The sequence below is a fragment of the Zeus faber genome (genome assembly GCF_960531495.2).
Source record: "Zeus faber genome assembly, chromosome: 8".
Lineage (NCBI taxonomy): Eukaryota > Metazoa > Chordata > Actinopteri > Zeiformes > Zeidae > Zeus > Zeus faber.
Genome location: NC_137195.1, coordinates 27536034 through 27552031, shown reverse-complemented (window position 1 = coordinate 27552031; position 15998 = coordinate 27536034). Strand labels below are relative to the sequence as shown.

The 15998-nt window shown below is 42.2% G+C and overlaps 1 protein-coding gene across 2 annotated transcripts in view; it reads left to right on the top strand.

Moving 5' to 3' along the window:
• LOC307233953 (RNA-binding motif, single-stranded-interacting protein 3-like) overlaps positions 1-15998 on the top strand; it is a 168065-nt gene that overhangs the window by 70022 nt on the left and 82045 nt on the right. For both annotated transcript variants that reach the window (XM_080005448.1, XM_080005447.1), the window contains exon 4: positions 7827-7918. In XM_080005448.1, coding sequence (XP_079861574.1) covers positions 7827-7918 — 92 coding nt within the window. The remainder of the gene's footprint in view (positions 1-7826; positions 7919-15998) is intronic.

Here is a 15998-nt window from a genome sequence, read left to right as displayed (position 1 = left end):
TCCACTCCCCTATATTTCTCTCCATACCCCTCTTAACTCATCCAGCCCATACTAATGGCCCAGGGCCAGGAACTCTGGGAACTCAGGAGATTAGACGGTACGTGCATGTCTCTGAGAGAAAGAGCACTCATTTCCACACGTGCACGTGTGTTTGTGTGTGACAGTGTGTGCGCGATAAATCACAATATACATACATATATACATATATATATATATATATATATATATATATATATATATATATATATATATATATATATATATACTATTCAAGTCTGGAATATGCAGTCAGGCCTGATGGAGCAGGATGGATTTTCATCTCTGCCATTTACGAGTCCACAGATGGAGAGGGACTGGGACGGAAATGAGAGGGATTATATAATTTGGAGATATTATTTTTATCTACGACTCCGTTCTCCAGAAACTTTCCTTATCGTCGTGCCTGGGGATGCGATCGTTTCCATCCGCAGAGAACGGAAAAAAAAAAAATAATAATAAGTTTTTAGTTGAAGTTTGAACAGTCTTTTTGAAAAGCAGGGGGCCGTTGCCATCAGGCTCAGCAGCGAGGTAGTTCGGTGAAAGCAGCGAGGTAGTTCCGTGAACGTCGTAATTGTTATTGTCTATGTTCCCTGGCACTGAGCCCGAGGACTTGGCGTGTTGTGCACGGTTGGGATTGATGCTATTCACCTGTTTCTGAGGTGTAATGAACAGACGCAGCAGAGCCAGAATTTGGCCCCGACCCAGACAACCGAGTTCCGTCATGTCTGTCGCCTTGTCCTCTTTGGGCGGAGGGAAGCCGCTTCCAGACTGTGAACGATGACAAGGTTCATCTTCTACAGCGCCTACAGGGTTTGTTACAGGGCTGAAATAATAGCCACCCAGAAGAAGAGAAATTCCCACACGGCATGGGATTTCTGTGATCTTTACAGTTTGAAGTCAACATGTGAACATTTTTACCTCTGAGAACAAACTGCAACCTATCAAAAAAGATAGAGTTATATATTTTTTATTGATTGTGTTCAAGTTAAATTACATATAACATATTACATATTAAATGTTATATGTATTATACATATAATATTTAACTTGAAAACTTGAATTCATAGAAACTATATAAACTATATATATATTATACAGTATATAACTATATATATAAAACTATATAGTAAAACCGTATAGTTATATTGTAATTCATATAGTTGTAAACTGTAGCTGTTTGGTTGCATTCATTAAATTGTTAAAGTAAAAAAAATGTGTGTGTATATATATATATATATACAGTGGGGCAAAAAAGTATTTAGTCAGCCACCAATTGTGCAAGTTCTCCCACTTAAAAAGATGAGACGCCTGTAATTTTCATCATAGGTACACTTCCACTATGAGAGACAGAATGGGGGGAAAGAATCCAGGAAATCACATTGTAGGATTTTTATTGAATTAATTGGTAAATTCCTCGGTAAAATAAGTATTTGGTCACCTACAAACAAGCAAGATTTCTGGCTTTCACAGACCTGTAACTTTTTCTTTAAGAGGCTCCTCTGTCCTCCACTCGTTACCTGTATTAATGGCACCTGTTTGAACTCGTTATCAGTATAAAAGACACCTGTCCACAACCTCAAACAGTCACACTCCAAACTCCACTATGGCCAAGACCAAAGAGCTGTCAAAGGACACCAGAAACAAAACTGTAGACCTGCACCAGGCTGGGAAGACTGAATCTGCAATAGGTAAGCAGCTTGTTGTGAAGAAATCAACTGTGGGAGCAATTATTAGAAAATGGAAGACATACAAGACCACTGATAATCTCCCTCGATCTCGGGCTCCACGCAAGATCTCACCCCGTGGGGTCAAAATGATCACAAGAATGGTGAGCAAACATTCCAGAAGCACACGGGGGGACCTAGTGAATGACCTGCAGAGAGCTGGGACCAAAGTAACAAAGGCTTCCATCAGTAACACACTACGCCGCCAGGGACTCAAATCCTGCAGTGCCAGACGTGTCCCCCTGCTTAAGCCAGTACATGTCCAGGCCCATCTGAAGTTTGCTAGAGAGCATTTGGATGATCCAGATGAGGATTGGGAGAATGTCATATGGTCAGATGAAACCAAAATAGAACTTTTTGGTAAAAACTCAACTTGTCGTGTTTGGAGGAGAAAGAAAGCTGAGTTGCATCCAAAGAACAACATACCTACTGTGAAGCATAGGGGTGGAAACATCATGCTTTGGGGCTGTTTTTCTGCAAAGGGACCAGGACGACTGATCCGTGTAAAGGAAAGAATGAATGGGGCCATTTATCGTGAGATTTTGAGTGAAAACCTCCTTCCATCAGCAAGGGCATTGAAGATGAAACGTGGCTGGGTCTTTCAGCATGACAATGATCCCAAACACACCGCCCGGGCAACGAAGGACTGGCTTCGTAAGAAGCATTTCAAGGTCCTGGAGTGGCCTAGCCAGTCTCCAGATCTCAACCCCATAGAAAATCTTTGGAGGGAGTTGAAAGTCCGTGTTGCCCAGCGACAGCCGCAAAACATCACTGCTCTAGAGGAGATCTGCATGGAGGAATGGGCCAAAATACCAGCAACAGTGTGGGAAAACCTTGTGAGGACTTACAGAAAACGTTTGACCTCTGTCATTGCAAACAAAGGGTATATAACAAAGTATTGAGATGAACTTTTGTTATTGACCAAATACTTATTTTCCACCATAATTTGCAAATAAATTATTTAAAAATCAGACAATGTGATTTTCTGGATTTTTTTTCTCATTTTGTCTCTCATAGTTGAGGTTTACCTATGATGAAAATAACAGGCCTCTCTCATCTTTTTAAGTGGGAGAACTTGCACAATTGGTGGCTGACTAAATACTTTTTTGCCCCACTGTATGTATTTTCTTTTTCTTTTTTTTGTGTGTCAAAAACTTCATTTCCTGCATTCTGGTGGATTATGCACCAATTTGTGCCTTTTCTACATCAATTTATGGAGGAAATGTCTTCATTTATGTAAAGGAAAACACAAAATTCAGGCACCAGGTGACATCTCAAAATATAATGGAGGAGCAGTTATGCTCTCCGGCATTCTGTAGTGCTTTCAATTATTTATTCTCCTGTAGATCAACTTTTCTAATTTCAAGAGATTCAAGAGGTTTAGCATTATCTCTGCTAAATCAACACACATATACACTGTAGGCATGATTTACTCTTCTATAAATCCTGAAATCGTAGCCTATTCACGTCAATGATGAATCAATTCATTTAAATCCATTTATAAACCCCTGGACTTAAGTAGCTCACATGTGTTTCAGCAGGATTATGCTCATGTTCAAAACTTTCTGCACATTCAAAACATCATATCACGCATATGTGTGTTTTGGAATGATTTTTCAGAATCAAGTACCTCTCAACTATGTTACTGAAGCTGACTGAAAACAAGAATACATGTTGGTCATAACTGATTGAAAACATTGATAAAATCTATTAGGGAATGATACCTTGTTAAAGCCTATGGTAAAACAATTCTGGAAAACAAAAAACCTCGCCTCCAAAGTGTAAATCTACACACGAGCGATGACAGTCGAAATCACAAGAAATCACATCTTAAGCAAACTAAGTAACATAAGGAAACTTGAATACTACCTAGTGGCTCACAACCTACTTGGTTTTGAGACTGATATCGGACCTCCTCCATAGTTATCAACCTGCCTGCGTGCGCACGGCGCCGGAGGAGAGGAGGAGACGCTGTGCCGCTGCTGACTGACATCACAACAATGTGTGTGTGTGTGTGTGTGTGCGTGCGTGCGTGTGTGTGGCGGGGATAATTACGTTTGCCACAAATGATTCAGTGGTTGTATGAGCTCATGATTCATATTCATATTTTGGAAGTAAAAAAGATCCAGTGCTGAAGAAAAAAGACCCACCCCTATCGGAGGCATTGTTGCATCTATGAGTAACATTATTATTATTATTTTTTTTGTTCAAAATAAAAGCCCTCTGCTTCTTTCATGTTTTTATGGGGGGGGCGGGGGCAATACACAACGTACTAAATACTAAAATCTACACCTTTGATTATCAAAATGTTTCAGAAGCACTAGATCATCAATTCATCAGTGTGAGTGTGTGTGTGTGTGTGTGTGTGTGTCTGTGTGTGTGTGTGTGTGTGTGTGTGTGTGTGTGTGTGTGTTGTTGAGGCACTTTTGTAGTGAGGCACACTACAATCACACACTGTACTGTGTGTACAAAAACTACTGTGTGTGCGTGCGCGCGTGTGTGCATGATTTTATTTTGGCAAAATGATTGGGTTCTCATTAGCAGTTTGCATAAATATTTGCTTGCGCTGTGCCGCTGCCCCGGTGCCTTTGAACAATAAAAAAAGAAAAGAAAAACTCATCTGCTTATGAGCAGAACTGGGTGTGCATCCAAACCCTGAAACGAAAGAATGAAAGAAAAAACTGACTGGAGAAGAACAGATGTTGCTGGCAATGAAGAGAGACGGAGTGATGTAGAGCGAATCAATGACAAAAACAGAGCGGCGGCAAGAGGAAAAACTGGAGAAATATGTGTTGACTAACTGATTCTGAGCATATTTACAGTTGGGATTGTAATTAACGAGCCACTTCAACATGTGGATAGTAATTGTGTTAACAGACTCGGCCCACTCCACACCGCCACTGCCGCTTTTCGTGGACCCCTCTTTTTCTCGCTTTATGTACATGAATATATAGAATCAAATTTTTTTTATCAGAATTTTATTGGTCTCACGGGTGCTAATGGGTTTAAGACACACACACACACACACACACACACGCACATGCCCGTGCAGAGACGTTAAGAAGGGCAGGTGCTCAAAAAAAACCGAAAAGGCACATGGACCCAGGCTCAGCTCCGGTTCTAGGCATTTTGCCGCTCTGGGTTAAATCAATCACAGGCACCTGGGATGGTGCGCATCGGGGAACCCGTGATCTGTGCTCTGCTGTGCGCACATCGTGGGCGCGCCGAGGATACGTTCCTCATGAATATGCATATCTTGCCCAGACAATCTGCGACCTCATTGTTCATTCATGCTTAAAATAAGACCACGCCTGATAAAAAGTTCACCATGGGGCCCATGGAGCATCAAAGGGCAAAGGGCAGGTGCTCAGGCACCCGCAGTGGGCAGCCTTCACTATGTCGGCACACAGTGCCTTGATTGTTTAGATTAATAAGGAAACGGAGTGGAATAAAATGTTTTCGTTTGATTTATTTAGAGGAACAAACGAAGAGGGACACAGTGAAACGCAGACCGTGGGCGCCACGATCAGAGTGCAGATCACAGGTGCCCTGATCACTGGCACGCTGATGGAATGGGCCCCGAGAGGCCCCTGTGCCCCGGTACAGCTGCACCGGCTGCATCGGCGCTACTTACGTCACTGGTTCAGACCCGTACAACTGAGCAAACACACTTAGCGCAAAATGTACGACTCATTTCCAAATCACACATCGACATAAAGATCAACATAACCATCTTGTTTGTTTTGTCTACGTCCCAAGATCTCTGTCTCTTTGCTCTCGTTTTTTTTCTCGTTTTTTTTTCCCCCCATCTGTGATTATCTTTGTTTGTTTTTGTTTTCCCACCGCCTCTCTCTTTCCCTCTCTCTTTTTGTGTCTGTCCCTAATGGACTAGTTATCAGTTTGATGGATTTGGACAACTTGCGCCCTCTCTCCGTTTGTTTGTCTCTTTCAAATTCCCTGACCAGTCACACTGTTTTTTTGCAGTCACCCATTTCTTTTTAATGTTATTTTTTCATGTACTTTTATTTTTTGTAGTAGTAGTATTAGTAGTATTTCTCAGTAGTTTCTGCTTCTACCCTATATCGTAAACCTGGAATTCTGTACAAGAAAGGGACACACTAATGAGAATCTTTGCCTTGAAGCGGTTAGGGTTATATATGTGTGGATGAATACAGTATCGTCTTCTTCGTCTTTGGAACTGGTCCCGTTAGGGGTCGCCAGAGCGGATCATCTGTCTCCAAAACCTTCGGTTCTGCGCATCTTCCTCCCTTACACCAACCACCTGCATGTTTTCCCTCACCACATCCATAAACCTTCTCTATTGCCTTCTTCTTTTCCTCTCGCCTGGCAGCTCCATTTTATATACAGTATATATATATAGATTACACATACATTATTAGAATCGGAATCAGGCTTTTTTGGTCAAGTACACTTACACATACAAGGAATTTTACTCTGGTTTTGGGTGTGACTCCTTGTACATACAGGACAACAGTAAAGAATGTAAAAAAGCAAAGCAAAATTTTACAAAAAGAAAATAAAACTATGTACATAAAAATATAAAAAGACATTAACTTCATGAAGTTATTACATTAACTTCTGTTGTTTTGTTCCATAAGGAAATGCAATTTTAATTTAAATAAAAATACACTGTTTTGCTTTGGCATATTTTTAATTGGGGTCTTTTCTTTGTTGGAGTAGACCCATGTGAGCACTTGATGAACATGCAAACTCCATTCAGAAAGGCCCCTAATCTGGAGATAACCCACCTGAGCTTGTCCTTACCAGTTTACCAAAGCAGCTTATTTTGCATGTCTTGGGTTACCAAGCAATGGCAGCTGAAAAGGGCAATGGTCGATTGTCAAATACATATTAAGTTGCAGATTTTTAAAAGGTTTTATTTATCGTTTTTTTCAGTTTACACAGAAAACATGGCATGGTCACAAAACACAAGACACACATAGAGCTTCACAGTATCCACAAAAAGAAGGGTTGTACATAGAAGACAAAACAGACATAGAAGGACATACAAAATACTAATATAGATTAGAAATGAAAAATACTAATACGATTCTTTTGAAGAAAATAGATGCATATATGCATATATGAAAGGAAGGAAAAAGTAAACTGACCAATAAAAATAACAAATAATAATAATATAAAATTCTTCACCACTTCCTGTAAACGCGCCTGACAGAAGTCGTGCATTTAACTCTAACCCTCTAATGCATCATGTTTGCCCCGTGTCACCAGCGGTTCACGTCGTAAGTCATAAGCAGTATAGAATTCACTAAAGATAAATAAAAGGATATACAACAATAAATAGTAAAACTTTATTGAGAAATTGTGACAAGTTTAGATTTTAGCACTCTGGGGACAACGGCCAATATTTCTGGGGTTTCTGTGTAGAAAGCGGATATCCATGCCAAGACTTTTTCTTCCGCACGCCGTCATTGTTTACACTCCGTGTGGAGAGCTACACACGTGTCTCAAGTTGTTAATCGGACTCTTAACAAAGGCGGGCGCACGGAAGAGGGAGTCTTGGCCCGGATATCTGCTGGCTGCACCGGAACCCCAGAAATATTGGCCGGTGCTCCCAGTCTGTCATCGTCAGACGGATAGCCGATGGGTTCCGAGGTTGAGTTTTTAGTAAATGAATAGAAGGACAGATTTACGCCCAGAAAAATACATCATACATGTTTTTTTTTTTTGCCAATGCTCAAAGTCAATTCATGTGTTCAAATCAGAGCAGTTATATGTTGTTGGTTTTTTTTTTACCCGATGCTCAATATTCAAAACTGTGTACTTGAATATACACTGGGGCAGGAACAGGGAGGGGAGCGGTGGTGATGGATTTAGATAAAGGCTGAACTCCAGCAACAAAGTGTTTATCCATCTTCCATCTGTCCCTCTTCTCCTGTCTATTTTTCCCCATCCTGTGTTCCCTCCTTCTCACCCAGTATTCCGGCGTGTGTGTGTGTGTGTGTGTGTGTGTGTGTGTGTGTGTGTGCGTGCGTGCGTGCGTGCGTGTGTGCGTGCGTGCGTGTGTGTGTGTGCGCGCAGGCTACGGCTTCGTGGACTTTGACAGCCCTGCGGCGGCCCAGAAGGCTGTGGCTTCTCTCAAAGCCAGCGGGGTCCAGGCGCAGATGGCCAAGGTAAGAGAAGCTGACCTTCACGCCGCCCGTCTCACTTGTTGGCCGCCCGAGTGTCCAAGTGGCCTTTGTTGTCGTCCCGCTTCCTTAGGCTTCACTGCATGTGTCTCCCCTGCAGCAGTGAAAAGATGGAAAGAAGAGACTTGGTGGTGACGGTGATAATGATGCTTCGAAAGTTGTGGATTTTGGTTGTAAATAATGAAGTGGTCAGTGCGTGGTACTGCAGTTGTTGAAGCCATGGTTACATGATTACCCTCCTGGTATGAATGTCCACATGAGACCGACAAACCTTCTTTAAATATATATTATTTATTTCAAAAGAGTCACCATGATTAGGGGATTTTACGATCGCTTAGAATTGAACTGTGGCAAACTTTATCTTGCCTACCATCTGTTCAGCTTTTTGAACTGCTACCGCCGACTTCACAGGGTGACGCGCTGCAAATTGATGTCTTTCTCTCGTTTGTTTGTTGTTTGTTGTTTGCTGAGTTAGTTGGTCCTTTCTTTCTTTTTGTTCGATTGCGTGTCCTTTCTTTTGTTTGTTCTTTTGTTTGATTGGTTGGGCTTTCTTTTAGTTCATCCTTTCCTTCCTTTGTTCCTTCGATCGTGCGTGTGAACGAACCTTGGCCATCTGCGCCTGGACCACATCGCTCGTTAGTTAGTTCATTAGTTAGTTAGTTAGGTGGTTGGTTGGTTGGTTGGTTGGTTTGTTAGTTAGTTAGTTAGTTAGTTAGGTGGTTGGTTGGTTGGTTGGTTAGTTGGTTGGTTAGTTGGTTAATCGGTTAGTCAGTCAGTCGGTCAGTGAGTGAGTCAGTGAGTGAGTCAGTGAGTCTGTTTGTTTGTGCCACTTATATTCCACTCATATTTCTATGCATGCGAATGTGATGGAGAAAGCCTTGAGTATTGTCCGCCATTTACATAAATAAATACATTTGCATGCATCACATGGCGGTTTTGTAGCATATTGCGCGCGTGCATCCACAAGTCTGTGTGCACGCGCGGCCACGCATTTGCGATAGAAGCGGCGTGAGAGCGTTGGCAGCCAGACCCGACCAGGCACCATCCTACGCTGTGCGTGAGAAGGACACAGTGGATAGCCTGGCTCACTCCTACTCTCCATCATTAACACCCTATCGCCACCGAGCTTTTTCTATAAACGAAAGAAAATTGCAATTGAAACAGGCAGCGGGAACGGTCCATTGAATTACACAGCAGCTAGGGTCTCTCAGCCACCTTGCCCGGTCCCCGTGTTAAAACCTCTTTTCATTAAGGCTCTGTCTTTCTTCTGTCGCTCCTAACGGCTCGGGGGGCCATTCGGGAGAGCGCTGTTGACGTGTTTAGGCCTTAATACAGGGAGGCAGACTGCAGAGGTGGCGCCGAGAAAGGACGCAGGCAGAAGGGCTGAGGAGTTAATTCGGAATAAAACATTCCTCAAACTCTTTGTCATTGTTCTACCGTTACCTGTGTTGTAGAGCTAGAAATGCATGTTGGGTACCGGTTGGGCATCCATGTTGAATCAGGAAGCCACACCCCTTTTTAGAGAACGGAAGATGAATTACCACATGTACAAGAGAGCAGGGGATTCGGGTATTTTCGAAGCTTACCGAGGAAAAACCATTCCCCCGGGAAGGTTGAGTGACTTCGACGTGAGCAATGAGGCCCTAAGAAAGCCACTAACAAGCCAATCCTGAATGACAATTGACGATCATTCTGTGCTCGCAATGGTATATGCCCATCGTGCCCACTTTTAGTATATAAGTATATAAATAAAAATTGTTAAATTACGTGGTTTTTACGTGATTTTTTTTACCCTCTCGTCATTTTTTGCGCTCGAGTGCAACACGCTCCCAGTAGAACAAGAGGGCCTCGCCACCCTCGCCACCCTCTCCACCCTCCCCTCCTCCCTGCCATCACGCAAGGGTCAATATGGTTACGGCATTTTTGGCCTTTGTAATACAAAAGGCTGGGCTACGTAGGATGTGGGGCTCTGGGCTCACTTACACTTTTGTGATCCGACCACGCCGAGACGCATTAACTGTCAGGTTTGGACGGTACCAGATCGGAGCCGACGTCATCTGAGATCCAAACAGCCAGACCACATCCCGAGGTGGCCTGGCGCAATATGGATAGATTGCAGGTACTGTAGTTGCTCAAAGGAATCTTTTCGCATCCTGAAGTTGAGCACCCAGTCGGTGTCGGTGACGGTCCTGTTTACAATATTGGCCCATGCGCCCCCCTCCACGATGACCGGTATCGCGCTCAGCATTGTTATGCACGTGTAGAGTGCTTGAGTCCTCTGTGCTCTCTGCAAACCTGCCCCCATCAAAAGTGTAACCGAGCCCTGAGTTTATGATGTCAATCGTACCCATGGATTTCTCTATTGATGGCCCTTGTTGGTCACTTAGCAATATAGAATTAATATTGTGATATAAGAATATTGATATTATCCGGTTACTGCTACATTATGATATAGTTCAATGTTGTTGTTATCCAGTATACAGTACTCTATATGGATACACTGTATGGATGTCTGTGTGTATGCACAGTATTTGTGTGTTTGTTATCTCTTGTTTGATTAAATATTGTATAAAAACCATTGATGGTCACCCCCAAATTACCGTCACATTAGCGAGAATTCAAGGTTTTCACACTTTTCACCGGCTCCAGTCAAAGCATCAGTTCTCCAATATGACCACAGTCATCAAAGCAGCTCCCTGAGATGAGGCGTTTTGGTTTTTTTTCGGCCGATGGAATTGGACTGTCTGTCTGTTTGTGGACGTGCTGAAAAGCACTGTCAAAAAGCACGGCTCCAACTGACGTCTGCCTCCATGAGACCTTTCACAATGACAGGTTCATGTCGTGCTTTCAAACGGAAAGGAGACAAGAAGAAAATATACAAAAAGCCGAGGTAGAGGAATAGGCTGCGCGCGCGTGTGTGCGTGTGTGCGTGTGTGTGTGTGTGTGCGTGTGTGTGTGTGTGTGTGTGTGTGTGTGTGTGTGTGCTATGTTGCATTTGTTTGTGTGTCTTAGTATTTATGATTATGCATGTGTAAACCCTTCTGTGTGTATGTGTGTGTGTGTGTGTGTGTGTGTGTGTGTGTGTGTGTGTGTGTGTGTGTGTGTGTGTGTGTGTGTGTGTGTGTGTTCTATTTGCTACACTGTTCTCCCTCAGTCTTCCCGGTAATTACCGTTGACCTAAAAGATGATTACTGCTACAGCTTCTCTCTCTCTCTCTCTCGCTCTCTCTCTCTCTCTCTCTCTCTCTCTCTCTCTCTCTCTCTTACGTCCTCATTAGTTTCTTCTTCTGCCGTTATGTAGAAGACTGTCACTGCTTTACCGCTCATCCCGTGGTCCCTTCCACCCTCCACGCCTCTGACTCACACACTGTGTGTGTGTGTGCATGTCTGTGCATGTGTGTTGTGTGTGTGTGTGTGTGTGTGTGTGTGTGTGTGTGTGTGTGTGTGTGTTTAGACTCCACAAGTGCGTGTGCATTCATGTACTCCCATATATGCATGTAATAATCCTTACACCTGGGTCGCACCGATTGCATTGAAAGCATACACACCATAAAAACTCACACCATGAATATGCTGCTTTACGTAAGACACTATGCGGTATGATGGGAAGCCTTGTTATCGCTGTTTCAAGCTGCCCAGAGCTCTATGTATATATATAACAATATGTAAAACGCAAAAACAAAAAAGTCATTGGTGAATAACGATTTCAAGTTTTATTTGCCAATCTATTTTTATTTTATCATAGTAAATCCATATTGTCATAACGATAGTGTATATAATGCACTAACATCCGGTTTAGTGAATGCATGCATTTTCATCACGTAAGCAGGAAAGAATGGAATGCAGCACACAGCGGTCACACACTCTCTCATTTGAAATGAATGAACTTCTGGCAGAGAACAATCAATTGACACAGCCGCTGTGACGCAGGTGTTGATATCATATGTATCAGGGTTCAATATGATACGGTATAGAATTATAATGTTAATCCAGCAGTTAATTCTAATTTTTGTCATAATAAACATTAGCTTTCGTCACAAACTGATATACATTTTAGATATACATTCATTGAGATGCAGTTCAACAGATACAATTATGAACTGAATTATGAACACACAAGTTCTGCTGAGTATTCTGAGCATCCAGAACTCAAATATCAATATTATTATTTAGAGAATTGATACTGTAATTGATGCAGGAAAGAATTGTCAAATTCTCAAATGTTTTCTTACGCCCCTTACAATCCTAAAGATGCATTCATATGGTATACTTTACATGAAAAAAGGTCTGACGGGGGTTTCAATCTTAATTGTGTGTCCTTGTCCTTGTGCTTTTGGGCGCATATATGGGCAAAATATTACAAATCCAAAAATAAAAAAGATTCAGTGATGGAAGTGTTGCCCACGGCAAAGTGGATGTGTTTTGGTGCACTTTGGTGTGTGTGTGATTGATTATCAACATGTTTGAGAAGCACTAGATCATCAATTCATCAGTGTGTGTGTGTGTGTGTGTGTGTGTGTGTGTGTGTGTGTGTGTGTGTGTGTGTGTGTGTGTGTGTGTGTGTGTGTGTGCTGTACTGTATGTGCTTGTGTGCCGACTTCTGCACAGCCCTCACATGAGAACAACGTAAGGTTCAGGTTCAGGGTCGAGTGGAGTTCAGTTGTAGCACAGTTTGTGGCTCGCCACTTCCTGTGGAGCCGCACTTGTTGAGTCATGGTGACTGAGCTGGGGCATCATGTAATACACCACTATTCTTGCAATAAGATATTGCGTTATTCTTGCAATACCAGTAAGCTTATGGACCAGATTTGTCGTCGTCATTTAGTGTCTTTTTAGGCATTACAACACATTGTATACATTGTAATAATGTAGTTATTACATATTAATAATGTATACCTTATATACTTATACCTATAATTAATCCTGTGCATCTTTATCCTGTATATTTTATAATTAAGCTATTTCTGTTCTTTATTTTTGGCTATTTTTATACATTTGGTTATTTGACTGTGAGTTGCCTTTTTAATAGCCTTTATTCATCTCAACTTATTCACATCTTTGACGATATGAGGTCTACATTTGATTTTAAAAATATATTTGTGTCTTTTGGGTCTACATACATTGTGATATGTTTTCAACGTGATAAACTCCACTGGGACGGCTTAACACCAGATGTCATATATATCGCTCCACGTGAAGTTCCCTTTTGAATGTCATGATGGTAATAATAAACTCTGTCTAATTCTGCATTGCTCCGGTGCCTGTTTGTGGGTGTGTGGGTGTGCAACCGTGTGGGTGTGTGTGTGTGCATGCGTGTGTGCGTGTGTGTGTGTGTGTGCCCTTACATTGTGTGAAGAGCCACTGTGAGCGGGGGCCAAGGTCACTGCGCTAATTAGGGAGATGGCAACTACGCTGCCTGCGAAAACCGAATACCTTCCCTGCACATCATCCGTCCTCCCAACACCCACACAGCCCGCAAACTCTCCTCTGTCCTTGGCTCTCCTCTCTCTCCTCCTCTCCTTTTTCATCCCTGTTATATCTTTTGTTTTTCACTTCATATTTTCCAGAGGTTTTTTCTGTCTATCACTTTATCTTACATTTACATCACATATAAATGTCCTTCCATACAGTTGCTATTATGATTATTATTATTATTGTTATTATTATTATTATTATTATTATTATTATTATTATTATTATTATTATTATTATTATTATTGTTATTATTATTATTATTATTATTATTATTATTATTATTAGTGTTTTGTTGTTGTTATTGTTATTAATAATAGTAATAATAATAATAATAATAAAACAAATTGATTTAAGTCATTGGTCCCACTTTGGAAAACATTGCTCTCCTTTGTTGAACCTATAGATATTTTTAAGGTTTTCTCAATTCAAAATGTATTTTTAATTTCTCATTTTTGATTTGAAGAAACCTAGTAATTTTAGGTTTTTAAAAATTAAGGACATTTTAACCACCTCCATTCATATATATATAATGTGTGTATATGTGAATTGATAGTGATTTCTTTATTAATTTATGTATTTAGTGTTTTAAATGTTGTTGCTTATTGTGCTGTATATTGTGGATTTGTTCTATTTTGTATATTTTTTGTTATATTATTTATTCATATGCATTTTATTAGCATTGTTATTTTATTTGTTTCGATGCATTCTGCTGTAACACCAGAAACTATCTGTCTATCTGCCTAATATAAGGTGTAAAGGTAGCCAGAGTACCTTGTCTATTTAGTTTTTTTTGGACAAACCTTCTCTCTCTCTCGCTCTCGCTCTGTGTATCAGTGTGTGGCCGTTTGCCTTGTTACAGTTGTTACAGTTGCTGTAACTGTTAGTTCCAGCTTCAGTTTAGCTGCAGTAACAAATGAACAGAGGGAGGAGGAAGAAGACAGAGAGAGAGAGGGAGAGAGAGAGAGAGTCGAACTGCAGGTGTGATACGGGTGGTCTGAAGAAAAACGAGAAGAGAAAGAAATACTTAGAGGACAAAAACGAAGAGACACACACACACACACACACACACACACACACACACACACACACACACACAGAGAGAAGGCTGTGTGTGTTTAATTTATCAGCCCTGATTAAGCCCTTGGGTCAGACCAGCTGTGTGCCTCCTCATCTAAATCTTTACTCTCTCTCTCTCTCTCCCTCTCTCTCTCTCTCTCTCTCTCTATCCTGTTTCCCTCGCTGTTGCTCCTTTTTTGACATGCTAGCTTGTGTGCATGTTTATGGCGTGCTGGTTACCCGCCGCCTTTGTTCTCGCTGGTGACGGTACTGTGTGTGTGTGTGTGTGTGTGTGTGTGTGTGTGTGTGTGTGTGTGTGTGTGTGTGTGTGTGTGTGTGTGTGTGTGTGTATGTGTGAGTGTGTGTGTGTGTGTGTCTGTGTGTGTGTGTGCGTGTGTGTGTGTGCGAGCGGGCGTGCGTGTGTTTGTTTGTGCGCGTGTGTGTGTGTGTGTGTGTGTGTGTGTGTGTGTGTGTGTGTGTGTGTAGCCTTGTGTGTGTGTGGCTGATAAAAGCCAGATGCCTGCTGTTTTTGTGACCGGAGCTACTGATGTTTCTTTTATGTGTGTGTCTGTGTATATATACAGTACGTGTGTGTGTGTGTGTGTGTGTGTGTGTGTGTGTGTGTGTGTGTGTGTGTGTGTGTGTGTGTGTGTGTGTGTGTGTGTGTGTGTGTCTGTGTGTGTGTGTGTGTGTGTGTGTGTGTGTGTGTCTGTCTGTGTCTGTGTCTGTGTCTGTGTCTGTGTGTGAGTGTGTGTGTGTGTGTGTGTGTGTGTGTGTGTGTGTGGGTGGGCACATGCGTTTGTGCCCCCGTGACAGCTGAGGTTGGGTGGGGGGCAGGCAAAGCATGCTGGGCCATAAAAGAGATGGATGGAGACACAAAGAAACTGACGGCAAGACGTGAGCATCTCTCCATGTCTCTCTCTCTCTCTCTCTCTCTCTCTCTCTCTCTCTCTCTCCTGTCTCCCACCGATGACGTCTTTCTTTCTTTCCTTCCCCACTTCGCTCCATCTCTCTATCTCTCGATCTATTTATCTCTCCCCTAACCTCCCTTTTCTCCCTGTCTCCCTTTCTCTCCCTGACTCTCTCTGTCTCTCTTTATCTCTCGCTCTCTCTTTTTCACCCTCTATATCTGCGTCCGCGTCATTCTGCAGTGTCTTCACCTTCACATTTCCCGTCGACGTAAAATGTGAAATTTGATCCATCGGTAGACGGATCCATTTTTCCTGGATTTAGACGTCATACATATATATATTTTTTTCTCTGTCTTATCCGGCTCAGCCACAGTAAGGCGATATGGAAAAAAAGTGAACATAAGACGGCAGACGATGGTTTTCGAAGCAAACGCAAACACGGGCACCGTGTTCAAAGGTTGTTGAAGGCAAAGCAGTGCTTATAATAGGGAGCAGTAGCCGTGGAGGTGGAGTGGTCGCCTGGTAGGTGGAGGGTTGGTGGTTCCACCCTCGGCTCCTCCAGGCTGATTTTCCAGACACCAGCACAACCGTTAAAAACTCCTAACGAGCAGGTTGTTGGTTGTG